At 42.6% G+C, this 15,300-nt stretch overlaps 1 protein-coding gene across 3 annotated transcripts in view; it reads left to right on the forward strand.

Annotated features, from left to right (window-relative positions):
• MRNIP (MRN complex interacting protein) overlaps positions 1-15,300 on the forward strand; it is a 20,625-nt gene continuing 5,325 nt past the window's right edge. For 2 of the 3 annotated variants that reach the window (XM_081497637.1, XM_081497638.1), the window contains exons 1-3: positions 1-79; positions 2,278-2,337; positions 12,786-12,874. In XM_081497637.1, coding sequence (XP_081353763.1) covers positions 14-79; positions 2,278-2,337; positions 12,786-12,874 — 215 coding nt within the window. In that variant the 5' untranslated portion in view covers positions 1-13. The remainder of the gene's footprint in view (positions 80-2,277; positions 2,338-12,785; positions 12,875-15,300) is intronic. The other variant, XM_081497639.1, reaches the window with a different exon arrangement.

A 15,300-nucleotide genomic window follows, 5' to 3' on the forward strand; every position in this document is an offset into this window, starting at 1 on the left:
GAGGTGGGGCGCAATGGGGCTTCGTCAGCAGGCTCGGGTCCTTCGATGCTGCTGTTGCAGCCTTTTCCAGGCTCACCAGGTGGGGCCTCCCCTCCCCCGAGCGCGGGGATGGCGGGCGGGACGATGTGGAGCCTTGAGAGGCTCGACCTCTTCCCCACGCCCTGTCCGCAGACGTGGGCGCAGTCTCGTGGGGTTGCGGAGTGTGCTTGAGGCCTGGACAAGTGATGATATCAGTTGTGAGAACTAGGTTTTATTGATGGCACGTCTCCATACCCGTTGTTGTGGCCTTTGGGGGCATTTTGCTTTTTGGTTGTAAGATTTGTAGAAACCAGGACTTCCCTGGTGGAACAGTGCGTGAGAATCCGCCTGCCAATTCAGGGGATAGGGCTTTGATCCTAGGTTGGGGAAGATTCCACATGCTTCCAAGCACCTAAGCCTATGTGCGGAAACTTCTGGGCCCCATAAGGTACAGCTGTGAGCCCAGTAGCCCTAGAGCCGATGCTCTGCAACAAGAGAAGCTACCCCCGTGAAAAACTGTGGCACCACAACTAGAGAGTAGCTCCCGCGAGCTGGAACTAGAGGAAGAAGACCCAGTGCATGCGTGCTCAGTCGCTTCCGACTCTGCGACCCCGTGGACTGTAGCCGGCCAAGCTCCTCTGCTGCTGCTGCTAAGTCACTTCAGTCGTGTCCGACTCTGTGCGACCCCATAGACGGCAGCCCACCAGGCTCCGCCGTCCCTGGGATCCTCCAGGCAAGAATACTGGAGTGGGTTGCCATTTCCTTCTCCAGTGCATGAAAGGGAAAAGTGAAAGTGAAGTCGCTCAGTCGTGTCCGACTCTCAGCGACCCCATGGACTGTAGCCTACCAGGCTCCTCCGTCCATGGGATTTTCCAGGCAAGAGTACTGGAGTGGGGTGCCATTGCCTTCTCCGAGCTCCTCTGCTAGGCCTGTCCAATTCCAAACATCCTTTTATACCATATTCTCTCTCTCTCTTGCTCTCTCTCGCTCTCTCTAGCCCCTCAGAGCTAGTCAGTTACTGCTTGTCCTTCCAGAGCTTTTATTATTTCTTAATGCATTTCTTACTTGCATATGTAGCTATAGAAAGTACACAATATTTTTATGCTGTTTGAAAGTAGATGCTGAGAAGTAGAATCTTAGGATATACCCACTTAAATTTGTAATAGATGTTGTTTGTTCTCCCTAGAATCCTTTTAGGTACTTCTCCAAAAGACCAGATGATTTTTGTTTAAATTGTATTTATTTTTAGGAATCAACCTAGACATCTTCATGATGTTAAGCATGCTATCTCATTCCATCTCTTTTTTTAAAAAAGTTTTTATTATTATTATTAATTAATTTGTTTTTGGCTGTACTGGGTCTTCATTGCCATGGCTTCTCTTGTTACAGAGTACGGGCTGTAGCTGGGCAGGCTTCAGTAGTTGCAGAGCACAGGTCTAGTTGTGCATAGGCCTAGTTGCTCTGAGGCTTGTGGAATTTTCCCAGACCAGGGATCAAACCGCTCTCCCCTGCATTGGCAGGCGGATTCTTAACTGCTGAACCACCAGGGAAGTCCTCATTCCACCTGTTAAAGCAGCTTTGGTACCTCTTAGTAACATTTTCTCTGTTGCCATTATAAGTGGACTTTTCTTTCATTATCTCTTCTAACTAGATATTTGCTTATAAACTATATTAATTTTTGGAGATACATTAATTTTCTACCTAGTGCCTATGTTAATATATTGTCTTACTGGTTTTAGTAGTTTTTCATTTGATTATCTTGGGTTTTAAAGAAATAAATAATAATATTCATAAATAAGGTTAGTTTTTTTCCCTCCTTTCCATACCTCTTAATTACTTTCTCTTTTCCGATTCTATTGGCTAGCACATCCAAAAAGACAGTAAATAATAGTGCAGATCCTTGACTTGTTCTTGACTTGCATGGGAATTCTCATGGTGATTCTGCAGCTTTAGAGCTGGAAGTAGGCTATTTTATTATGTTAAGAGAGACCCCATCTAGTCAGATTTATCAAGACTTGAAATGTTATGGAATTTTTTGAGAATCACAGATAGTAGAGATCTAATTTGATCTTGTTTATTAATGTGTGGATACCCAGTTTCCCAGAACCACTTATACTAAATATACTAAATTTTCATACATGTGTTGGTTTGTTTCTAGACTCTATTCTTTTCCTCTTATCTCTTTAAGTTACTATTTCTGATCCAGTTCCAACTGTTTCAAATAATTATCGTAGCTATATTTCTGAAATTTCATTATAGGTGAAAAAGAGTCTCAAGTGGACATGCAAAGCTTGTGGAAAGAAGCAATCATTTTTGCAGGTGAGTCCCAAGAAGCAGGGTGTCTAATACCAGTACCAGAAAGCAGGTGGGACCCAGCCATGCAGAAGTGTGTTTTTCATGGAACCCAGTGTTCCATTATTGACTCAGGTTCATTAGATACAGAGCTCCTGCTCCCTAAAATCATCTTCCTTTAGGAAGTGAAGTGGATGGAGCAGTGCCTGGAAAGTGACCTTCCTTTGTTTAGTCAGTCAGTCAGTATTTACTGAGTACCTTCTGTGTGTAGGCGTGGGAAACAATGAAAGGGAAGGTGTCCTTATTGCCTGTACAGATCTGCCCTTGTGAAAGGGGAAGAGAAACTAAAGCACACACATGTAATTTAAAATTAAACTGAGCACAATGAGAGGAGAGTGCAGGGTCTGTAAGAGTAATCAGACCTAACTGGGGATAGACAGACAGCTGTTAGAGATCCAAGGGTGTGAGAAGGGGCGGTCAGGGTGTGAAGGTAGTCAGGAGGTGAAAGAGCACATGGACTGAAGGGAGCAAGAGCGAAATGCTTTTATTAGCCCAATTGTTTCACCCAGATTACAGTTTTTTTCCAAGTCCATACTTACTGACCTACCTGGTTTCTAATACCACAGTCTCCTCACTGAGCCCTTTGTTCACCTGCTCCAACCCTTGATTCTACCTCTGCAGCCTCATCGCATCATTCTCCTCCTTCAGCTGTAGGGGCTTTTCCTTCTGACCTTGAAACAATCCAGACCTGCTTCCCTCTGTGTGCTTGTTGTTGAGGCATCCCCTAGTAAATCTCATTTCCCTGTCAGAAATATATTCAAGTGTGTTTATGTGAGTATTGTCCATCTCAGACTGTAAGTTCCTTGAGAGTAAATGCTTTGCCTCTTTTATTTATATACACTTTTTAAAAAATTGAGGTATCGCTGATTTGCAATATTATATTAGTTTCAGGTATATAGCAAAATGATTCAGTTATACATATTTTTTCCTATTCTTTTCCATTACAAATTATTACAAGAAATTGAATGTAGTTCCCTATGCTATATAATAAATCCTTGTTTATTTTATATGTTCAGTTCAGTTCAGTCGTTCAGTCGTGTCCAACTCTTTGCGACACCATGAACCGCAGCACACCAGGCCTCCCTGTCCATCACCAACTCCCTGAGTCCACCCAAACCTATTTCCATCGAGTTGGTGATACCATCCAGCCATCTCATCCTCTGTCATCCCCTTCTCCTCCTGCCCTCAATCTTTCCCAGCATCAGGGTCTTTTCCAATGAGTCAGCTCTTCGCATCAGGTGGCCAAAGTATTGGAGTTTCAGCTTCAACATCAGTCCTTCTAATGAACACCCAGGACTGATCTCCTTTAGGATGGACTGGTTGGATCTCCTTGCAGTCCAAGGGACTCTCAAGAGTCTCCTCCAACACCACAGTTCAAAAGCATCAATTCTTCGGCGCTCAGCTTTCTTTATAGTCCAACTCTCAGATCCATACATGACCACTGGAAAAACCATAGCCTTGACTAGACAGACCTTTGTTGGCAAAGTAATGTCTCTGCTTTTTAATATGCTATCTAGGTTGGTCATAACTTTCCTTCCAAGGAGTAAGCGTCTTTTAATTTCATGGGTGCAGTCACCATCTGCAGTGATTTTGGATCCCAGAAAAATAAAATCAGCCACTGTTTCCACTGTTGCCCCATCTATCTGCCATGAAGTGATGGGATCAGATGCCATGATCTTAGTTTTCTGAATGTTGAGCTTTAGGCCAACTTTTTCCCTCTCCTCTTTCACTTTCATCAAGAGGCTCTTTAGTTCTTCACTTTCTGCCATAAGGGTGGTGTCATCTGTATATCTGAAGTTATTGATATTCTCCCGGCAATCTTGATTCCAGCTTGTGCTTCCTCCAGCCCAGCGTCTCTCATGATGTACTCTGCATATAAGTTAAATAATCAGGGTGACAATATACTGCCGTGACATACTCCTTTTCCTATTTGGAACCAGTCTGTTGTTGCATGTCCAGTTCTAACTGTTGCTTCCTGACCTGCATACAGGTTTCTCAAGAGGCAGGTCAGGTGGTCTGGTATTCCCATCTCTTTCAGAATTTTCCACAGTTTATTGTGATCCACACAGTCAAAGGCTTTGGCATAGTCAGTAAAGCAAAAATAGATGTTTTTCTGGTACTCTCTTGCTTTTCTGATGATCCATCGGATGTTGGTGATTTGATCTGGTTCCTCTGCCTTTTCTAAAACCAGCTTGAACATCTGGAAGTTCATGGTTCATGTATTGCTGAAGCCTGGCTTGGAGAATATTGAGCATTACTTTACTAGCATGTGAGATGAGTGCAATTGTGTGGTAGTTTGAGCATTCTTCGGCATTGCCTTTCTTTGGGATTGGAATGAAAACTGACCTTTTCCAGTCTGTAGTGGTGTATATCTGTTAATCCCACATTCCTAATTTATTCCTCTCCCCCTCTTTCCCTTTTGGTAACCATAAGTTTGTTTTCTATGTCTGTGAGTCTGTTTCTGTTTTGTAAATAAGTTCATTTGTATAATTTTTAGATTCCACATATAAGTCATATTATATAATATTTGTCTTTGACTTGCTTCATTCAATATGATACATTCTGGGTCTATCCATGTTGTTGCAAATGGCAATATTTCATTATTTTCTATGACTGAGTAATATTCCATTAGATATATATATACAGACGTACACACACACACACTTCACATCTTCTGTATCCATTCATCTGTTGATGGACACATATATACCCTTTTTTCTATATTTTACTGTATACTTTTGGTACCTAGCACAATGCCTGTGAGATAGTGCTCACTCGAGGAATGTCTGTTGAATGAATAAATGACCAGCCCCACATTGATGGGCACTTAGGTTGATTTTAGTTTTCATTGTTATGAAAAACTCTTTAGTAAAAGAAAGAAAGAAAGTGTAGTCATTCAGCCATGTCCAACTCTTTGTGACCCCATGGACTGTAGCCCACCAGGCTCCTCTGTCCATGGAATTATCCAGGCAAGAATACTGGAGTGGATTGCCATTCCCTTCTCCAGGGGATCTTCCCGATCCAGGGATCAAACCCAGGTCTGCTGCATTGCAGGCAGATCTTTTACTGTCTAAGCCACCAAGGAACTCTGTAGTGAAGCTTCTTATAAATACTTCTTTATCTACTTGACCAGTTATTTCCTTAGGACAAATTCCTACAAGTTAAATCAGAGGAATTCTTTCAACCAAGGTTCTGTTAGTTGCAGATTATAGGAAAAAACACTTCAGCAAAATTTAAAATGCACCGGCAAGGTAATGGGATATCTTGAGGGGATCCAGGGGAAGAACTTTGCCTTTGACCCTTTGAAGAACCAACCCCAAGAACTGAAGAGCTGTCAGCAACACAAGCATCTTCTTTTCCCTCCCTCCTCCTCCCTTCACCGAGTTTCTCACTGTACCTTCCTCCTCCTCTCCCTATCCCTTTCCTTTCTCTCTCTTTCCAGTTCACAGTAACATACTCCACTCACAGACCACAGAATCTCATTTCAAACCAACTGAAAGGGCTGCGTCCCAGTTATAAACTCCTGGGAGAAATAATCTGATTGATGTGGTTGACTCAGATGTCCACCTCTGGTCTTGTCAGTTGGGATGGGTAGGAGTGGGGACAATTAGGTCATCTGTCGGTAAGTATGGCAGCTGAGGCCTACCTTGAGATTGGGTCTCAGAAGGCAGGAGGCTGGCTGATGACTGTACATGTTTTAGCTGTCAGCCTGTATTTCTGAATTCTTGAGGAAGGTTTGCCTTCCTCTCCGCACCTCCCATGCTTATGCAGTGGTGTATGGCTTAGGACTGACTGCTACTGCTAAGTGGCTTCAGTCGTGTCCGACTCTGTGCGACCCCATAGACGGCAGCCCACCAGGCTCCCCCGTCCCTGGGATTCTCCAGGCAAGAATACTGGAGTGGGTTGCCATTTCCTTCTCCAATGCATGAAAGTAAAAAGTGAAAGTGAAGTCGCTCAGTCGTGTCTGACTCTTCGCGACCCCATGGACTGCAGCCTACCAGGCTCCTCCGTCCATGGGATTTTCCAGGCAAGAGTACTGGAGTGGGGTGCCATTGCCTTCTCTGAAGGACTGACTAGGCCACATTAACAAACAGACACCACGATTGTGGCTTAACACAGTAGAAGTTGTTTTCTCTTGCTATTTTTAACAGTCCTGGGAGAGTTTGAGATCGGCAGGGCAGCTGTACTTGGTACGATCATTCGGGCACCCTGGCACCTGTCATCTTGAGATTCTGCTATTCCCTGAGGCTTGTCTCCTGCTGCCTCAAGCCCCTGAAGGTGCAAGATCAGGAAGAAGCTACCCAGGAAGAATCTGGAAGTGGTTCACATTCCAGTGGGAAGAACCTAGTCTCATGGCCACAGCTGACTGCCAGAAAGACTGGAAAGTGTAGTCTAGTCTGCTCTCAGATGAGGAGAGAATGCATTTTAGTATTCAGAGAGCAGTTTCTGCCATGCAAGAGAGCATGCACCCTCCCAGTTATGCCATACATAAGTTGTCAGTCTTTTGGGAATTTATTTAATTTTTCAATTTATTTCATTAGAGTATAGTTGAATTACAATATTGTGTTAATTTCTGCTGTACAGCAAAGTGATTCAGTTATATCACTTTGCTGTACAGCAGAAATTGTGTGTGTGTGTGTGTATATATGTACACACACACACACATCCTTTTTCATATTTTTCCATTGTGGTTTATCACAGGATATTGAATATAGTTCCCTGTGCTATACAGTAGAGCACTGTTGTTTATCCATTCTATATATAATAGTGTACACCTGCTAACCCAAAACTCCCAGTCCTTCCCTTCCCCACCCTACTCCCTCTTGGCAATCATAAGTCAGTTATCAGTCTTTTTAAATTTTGCCTTTACTCTCTCCATTTTGTCTCCTCCCAATCTCACTTGAACTTGCCCCAAATGGGATTTCACTCCCTACCAGTATGCTAAAATTGCTCATGTCAAAGTCAGCAATGGTCTCTGTGTTGCTAAAAATAATGGTTGGTTCTCAGTCCTCAAGTGACGTGACTTATTGGTGGCATTTGTCAGAGTTTGTCACTTCCTCCTCCTTGAAGTCTTCACTTGGACTTCCAGTCACCCTGCTCCTGGTTTTCCTCCTATCTTCCTGGCTTGTGTTTCAATCCTCTTTGCTAGTTTTTTCCCATCTCCTCATCTTCTAAACTTTAGAGTGCTCTGGAACTCAGTTTTTTGTTTTGTTTTTCCCCTCTTCTCTAGCTACAGTCATTCCCTTAGTGGTCTGAGATAAGACAATCTGACAGTTCTCAAGTATCTGTGTCAGACCCCAGGCCTGCCAGTGAACTTGTATATGCTTCTAGCCACTTACCTCTCTGCTGGATATCTAACAAGCATCCCAAACCTGTATTCCAAAATGGAAGCCCTCCCCTTACTTTCACCTACCTACTTTTCCCACAGTCATCCCCATCTCTTAACTGCCAAGTCTCTCTTTCTAGTTGTTTGAACTAAAAACATTGAACTCATCCCTGACTCTTCTTTTTCTTTTATACTCTTCATATAATCCATCAGCAAATTTAGTCACAATATACCCACCTTGTGCCCACTTGTTATCACAGTGGACTGAGTTGCCACAGTGTTTGCAGCCCCCTCCTGACCGGTCACCTGTTTCAGCCATACAGTCTCAGCACCACAGCCGAAGGGTCCTACATGTGCAGGATCATGTCAGACCTTCCAGGTTGGAGTAACGTGTATGTGCCTTCAGATAGGGCCTGGATGGGACAGGAGACAATGTACAATGGAAATATGGGGTCCCTTTTCAAAAGCAGAAAAAAACTGCTATTAAAGCTTCTAAAATATTAAGCTCTTCTTTCATGATCTCCTGACTTCCTAATTTTTTTTATTTACTAATGGTTTAAATATTTATTTCTATTTACTAATTTATTTGACTGCTCCAGGTCTTAGTTGCCGCATGCAGGATCTTTTCGTGGAAGCATGTGGAATCCAGTTCCCCCACCAGGGATAGAACTCAGGCTTTAGCCACTAGACCACTAGGAAAGTCCATATTTACTATTTTTTTAATTTACTATATAATTTATTCCTGTGTAAAGAAAAACTAACTAAATGTTAGTTTTAACCAATATTTTAACATTGTTAAAAGCTAACATTTAAATAGTGCAACACCATTTAGACTGTCAACACTCGTTTTAAATGCTAAGAACATTTAGTACATATGTGGAACATATACAGAATAATATAAGAGCATTTAGTACACATGTAGAATGATCAGAATTGCAGTTTTTATTTTGTAGCTCATATATGCCTACATATTTTATTCTTAAGAGTGGAGATGTTGCACAAAATTAAATCAACTGTTTTTACTTCACTGCTTGACACACACACATTCTACCTACACTCTCAACCTTCCACTACTGACTAGTAAGGAAGTGCTGAGAAAAAAGGAACTGTGGATTGTGCTTCTCTCCCTTTTTTCTGTGTCATTTTCAGGACAGGCTATTCCAGGGAGGTAATAGGAGTAAGAAAAGATATGATAGGTTTACTTGGTTGTTCATGGTTTCGGTAGAATACCCTTGCCTTCTTTCTGCAACTGAAGCAGGTTCTGGTTCCCCTGGAAGCCCTAGCCCCTCAGGCTACAGGTGCCTCTCATGTACTTAGGCACAGACAGCGCACACCGCCTAAACCTGGAGTCTCATTGAACTTTCACACCTTGTGAGTTCACTGGAACTTTGTGCTTCTGGGGCATCGGGCATGCTCTATGCAAACAGAGTGGCAAGGTACAGTGGACACATTTGCTGTCCACAACTTAAAAACATGTTTCATTATCTCATCAGACTTCACTTACACAACACAGGTTCAAAGATGAGATTATTAAGAATTTCAAGAAAGAGCAGAGCAGATCTCATGCCCATAAGGCTAACTTTTCCTGTAACAGGGCCTGCACTCTCAAACCTTATCTCCTACCCTCTTTGCCCTAGACCATTCAACTCCAACCACTTGGCCTCTTCACTCTTTCTTCAAAATGCCAGGCTCAAGGTGTTTGCACTCCTTTCCGTTTCATTGCTTCTGCTATCTACATGATTTGTTCCCGCTTATCTTCCTGTTCTGTGCTCACATGTTACCCTCTCAGTGATCCACTCCTTGACCTCTTGAACATATAAAGTTACCTACTGTGTCTCCTCTCTGACCCACCCCCACCTCATCACCTTGCCTTCCTATGGACCACTTCTCACCATCTGATGGCCATATAGGTGTCTTATGTACTTATTATCTGTCTCTTGTCACTACAGAGCTCCGTGATGACTGTGATGTTTATCCACTCTTGTATTGTCCTTACCTAGCTCAGGTCCTGGCACATAATTCAGTTCAGTTCAGTTCAGTCGCTCAGTCGTGTCCGACTCTTTGCGACCCCATGAATTGCAGCACGCCAGGCCTCCCTGTCCATCACCAACTCCCGGAGTCCACCCAAACCCATGTCCATCAAGTCAGTGATGCCATCCAACCATCTCATCCTCTGTCGTCCCCTTCTCCTCTTGCCCCCAGTCCTTCCCAGCATCAGAGTCTTTTCCAATGAGTCAACCCTTCGCAAGAGGTGGCCAAAGTATTGGAGTTTCAGCTTCAACATCAGACCTTCCAATGAACACCCAGGATTGATCTCTTTTAGGATGGATTGATTGGATCTCCTTGCAGTCCAAGGGACTCTCAAGAGTCTTCTCCAACACCACAGTTCAAAAGCATCAATTCTTCGGCGCTCAGCTTGCTTCACCGTCCAACTCTCACATCCATACATGACCACTGGAAAAACCATAGCCTTGACTAGATGGACTTTTGTTGGCAAAGTAATGTCTCTGCTTTTCAATATGCTATCTAGGTTGGCCATAACCTTCCTTCCAAGGAGTAAGCGTCTTTTAATTTCATGGCTGCACTCACCATCAGCAGTGATTCTGGAGCCCAAAAAAATAAAGTCTGACACTGTTTCCACTGTTTCCCCATCTGTTTCCCATGAAGTGATGGGACCAGATGCCATGATCTTAGTTTTCTGAACGTTGAGCTTTAAGCCAACTTTTTCACTCTCCTCTTTCACCTTCAAGAGGCTCTTTAGTTCTTCACTTTCTGCCATAAGGGTGGTGTCATCTGCATATCTGAGGTTATTGATATTTCTCCCAGCAATCTTGATTCCAGGTTGTGTTTCTTCCAGCCAAGCATTTCTCATGATGTACTCTGCATATAAGTTAAATAAGCAGGGTGACAATATACTGCCGTGACATACTCCTTTTCCTATTTGGAACCAGTCTGTTGTTCCATGTCCAGTTCTAACTGTTGCTTCCTGACCTGCATACAGGTTTCTCAAGAGACAGGTCAGATGGTCTGGTATTCCCATCTCTTTCAGAATTTTCCACAGTTTATTGTGATCCACACAGTCAAAGGCTTTGGCGTAGTCAATAAAGCAGAGGTAGATGTTTTTTTGGAACTCTCTTGCTTTTTCGATGGTCCAGCGGATATTGGCAATTTGATCTCTGGTTCCTCTGCCTTTTCTAAATCCAGCTTGAACATCTGGAAGTTCACGGTTCACGTATTGCTAAAGCCTGGCTTGGAGAATTTTGAGCATTACTTTACTAGCATGTGATGTGAGTGCAATTGTGCGGTAGTTTGAGCATTCTTTGGCATTGCCTTTCTTTGGGATTGGAACAAAAACTGACCTTTTCCAGTCCTGTGGCCACTGCTGAGTTTTCCAAATTTGCTGGCATAATGAGTGCAGCACTTTCACAGCATCACCTGTGGCCACTGCTGAGTTTTCCAAATTTGCTGGCATAATGAGTGCAGCACTTTCACAGCATCACCTTTGAGGATTTGAAATAGCTCAACTGAAATTCCATCACCTCCACTAGCTTTGTTCATAGTGATGCTTTCTAAGGCCCACTTGACTTCACATTCCAGAATGTCTGGCTCTAGGTGAGTGATCACACCATCGTGATTATCTGGGTCGTGAAGATCTTTTTTGTACAGTTCTTCTGTGTATTCTTGCCACCTCTTCTTAATATCTTCTGCTTCTGTTAGGTCCATACCATTTCTGTCCTTTATCGAGCCTATCTTTGCATGAAATGTTCCTTTGGTATCTCTAATTTTCTTGAAGAGATCTCTAGTCTTTCCCAATCTGTTGTTTTCCTCTATTTCTTTGCACTGATCGTTGAGGAAGGCTTTCTTATCTCTCCTTGCTATTCTTTGGAACTCTGCATTCAGATGGGAATATCTTTCCTTTTCTCCTTTGCTTTTCGCTTCTCTTCTCTTCCCAGCTATCTGTAAGGCCTCCTCAGACAGCCGTTTTGCTTTTTTGCATTTCTTTTCCATGGGGATTTTCTTGATCCCTGTCTCCTGTACAATGTCACGAACCTCTGTCCATAGTTCATCAGGCACTCTGTCCATCAGGTCTAGTCCCTTAAATCTATTTGTCACTTCTACTGTATACTCATAAGGGATTTGATCTAGGTCATACCTGAATGGTCTAGTGGTTTTCCCTACTTTCTTCAATTTAAGTCTGAATTTGGCAATAAGCAGTTCATGATCTGAGCCACAGTCTGCTCCCGGTCTTGTTTTTGCTGACTGTATAGAGCTTCTCCATCTTTGGCTGCAAAGAATATAATCAATCTGATTTCGGTGTTGACCATCTGGTGATGTCCACGTGTAGAGTCTTCTCTTGTGTTGTTGGAGTAGGGTGTTTGCTATTACCAGTGCGTTCTCATGGCAAAACTCTATTAGCCTTTGCCCTGCTTCATTTTGTACTCCAAGGCCAAACTTGCCTGTTTCTCCAGGTGTTTCTTGACTTCCTACTTTTGCATTCCAGTCCCCTATAATGAAAAGGACCTCTTTTTTGGGTGTTAGTTCTAGAAGCTCTTGTAGGTCTTCATAGAACCGTTCAACTTCAGCTTCTTCAGCGTTACTGGTCGGGGCATAGACTTGGATTACCGTGATATTGAATGGTTTGCCTTGGAAACCTGGCACATAATAGGTGCTTAATAAATATTTATTGAACAAATGAGTGACTACTAAGTGAAAATAAGTATCTCATCTGTTTTATATTGTTTTGATTATGAGTGAGGGTTAAGTATCATTCATGTTTATTGGCAATTTGCGTTGCTTCTCTTCTGAATTCCTTATGTTTATTAACCACTTTGTGTGGGGTTTGGGTTGAGTTTGGCTTTGATATGTAAAATTCAGGGTGATGGTGGCAGCCAGACTGACTGCCATTAGCCCCTGAGACTGTTAAGTTTATAACTCACTGGAGGAAAGGCAGGCATTGTTTGAGTTCCTGCGTGGTGCTCTAGGCCTTGCATAGTACATTTTTACCCTCCCTGAGTTGTATCTCTAATGGATCTGTTTCTCAGCATTCCGTCAATACTTGTTAAACTTCATATCTGTGTTTGTTTCTCAGGCTTACGGTGAGGGCTCTGGTGCTGACTGTAGACGCCATGTCCAAAAATTAAACCTGCTGCAGGGACAGATTTCAGAGATGTCACTCAGGTATGATAGTTGGAGAGGGGCCTGGTTATCTTGCCCTGTTTTCATCTTGAGTGGATGGTGGGAGTATATGATGGAGAAATCCCTTACATTTCCATGTCTAACAACATAGCAATTAGATCCTGAACAATCTTCCCACTGAAGTTAATTTTAAAATGCCAGCCACAATATTTTAAATGCACTGACGAGATGACAAGGTAAGTAGCCATCAGACATCAAAAATGAAGCAAAAGCCAAAATCCAGAGAGTAAGCTGGGCTGCTGGGGCGTTTGAAACCTGTTGCCCTGCAGCTTCCATGTAGCTAGGAGGGAGGCAGAAGACAAAGACAAAGTCTGTTCAGTGTGGGAAGGTCAGTCGGAGACCACCACATAAAGTCCCCAGAGGACTACACCCTGGTATACAGATGAACTAGAAATGCACCCCTCCTCCCTGGGGTAGGCTGACACAGCCTCTGTTGCCTGTGGCACTGGCTAAAGCGGGGAAATACTGCTCCAGGATTTTATAAGCACAAGGAAGCTGTCACATGACTTTTCAGCCTTTTACACATGCTGTGTGAAAAGTCTCAAGCTGAGGATTTATTTTATTTTATTTTATTGACTGTGCTGGGTCTCCATTGCTGCCCAGGCTTTTCTCTAGTTGCAGTGAGCCAGGGGCCACTCTCTGTAGTGATAGTGTGTGGGCTTCTCATCGTGGCTGATTCTCCTGTTGCAGAGCATGGAATCTAGGGTGCGTGGGCTTTAGTAGTTCCCAAGCTCTAGAACACAGACTCAGTAGTTGTGGCAGACAGGCTTAGTTGCTCCATGACATGGGGGATCTTCCCAGACCAGGGATCAAACCCATGTCTCCTGGATTGGCAGGCAGATTCTTTACCACTGAGCCACCAGGGAGGCCCTTCAAACTTATTTTTAAATTGTCCCAGGAAGCAGAGATAAATGTAGCTCCTTTTTGAAGCAATACATCTTCAACCCAGGCATCAAAGAATATATAAAATTCCAAGTAGCATATACCCAAAGTTAAAGATCACTTAACTTACTTAAGGAAGCATGTCACCATGAGCAAAAGACAGCAGAAATGACAGAGAAGTCAGATTTTAAAAATCAAATACCGTTTATGATACCATCAAAATATAGGATACTTAGGGATAAATATAACCCAAAAATGTGCAAGATATTTTCAGTAAAAATTATACAACTTTGCTGAGAGAAATTTAAAAAAGATCTAAATGATGAAATATGTTCATGGATTAGAACATTCAGTATTGTCATGATGTCAGTTCATCCTAAATTGATCTATAGAGTCAACTTAATCCCAGTCAAAATTCCAGCAGTTGTTGGTTTTTTTTTTTAAGAAATTGACAAACTGATTCTAAAATTTATATAGAAATGCAATTGCCAAATCAATTTTGATAAAGAACAAAACTGGAGGACTTCTACAGCCTGATTTCAAGATTTACTGTAACACTACAGCAATCAAGACAGTGTAATTTTGAATATACATTCTGTGGTGTTTTCATACAGTAGAATACTACTCAGCAACAAAAATGACATGGGCAAACCTCAGAAACATTGCTAATGAAAGATGTCAGACACAAAAGACCAAATACTATAAGGATGAGTGGTTTTCACCTACAAAGGCAGATAAGGGAATTTTAGGGTGATGAAAATTTTCTAAATCTTGATAATTATATCTCAATAAATTTTCTATATCTTGATTGGAGTAATAGTTTCAAAAATATAATTTACCGAACTCATCTAATGTACCAACACTTAATTTGGTACATTTTATGGTAGGTTAATTATAAATTATACCTCAATAAGTTAATTTTAAAAGATAAAATCCACTCTTTGACACAACAACATAATGAAATTACAGAACATAGAAAACAAAGGGAATAACTAAAATGTAGCTGGAGAAAAGAGAGATCACCTACTGAGAAATAGTAGACATCCAGTTCTCAGGGTCACATTAGAAGTGAGAAGACAGACCGTGCCTTCATATTGCAGAGAGAGGTTCTGTAGCTGATGGAGTTGAGTTCCCAAGTCATAGTATGGTGGGCAGGGTTGTGGTCAGTAGCTGGCAGGACACTGCTCAGCTGGACACTGGGGTATCGACCATGTGGCAGAGTAGGCATTTCACACGCATGATCTCATTTCATCTTCCTCCTCACCCCGTGAGGATCATTGGCTTTGGTTTAAAAATGAAGAAACTGACATTGAGGTGCCCACACTTGGTGGACTTGGGTTTCTCACTGTAGGTAAGTAGAGAGAGTGCCAGTGTGATCGCGTGATGGAGCAACCCTGCCAGACATGCATGGTTGTGGCTTTGGCGCCAACCTTCCGCCCTTGAACAATGAGCGTTTTAACTGGCCATCCAGCTCCACTCGAGGCTGCAGAGGCTCCGGCTCCTCACTGTGCTCTCTATGTGATGAA

Source organism: Giraffa tippelskirchi, chromosome 6, assembly GCF_054371585.1.
Source record: "Giraffa tippelskirchi isolate mGirTip1 chromosome 6, T2T-mGirTip1v1.2.pri, whole genome shotgun sequence".
Lineage (NCBI taxonomy): Eukaryota > Metazoa > Chordata > Mammalia > Artiodactyla > Giraffidae > Giraffa > Giraffa tippelskirchi.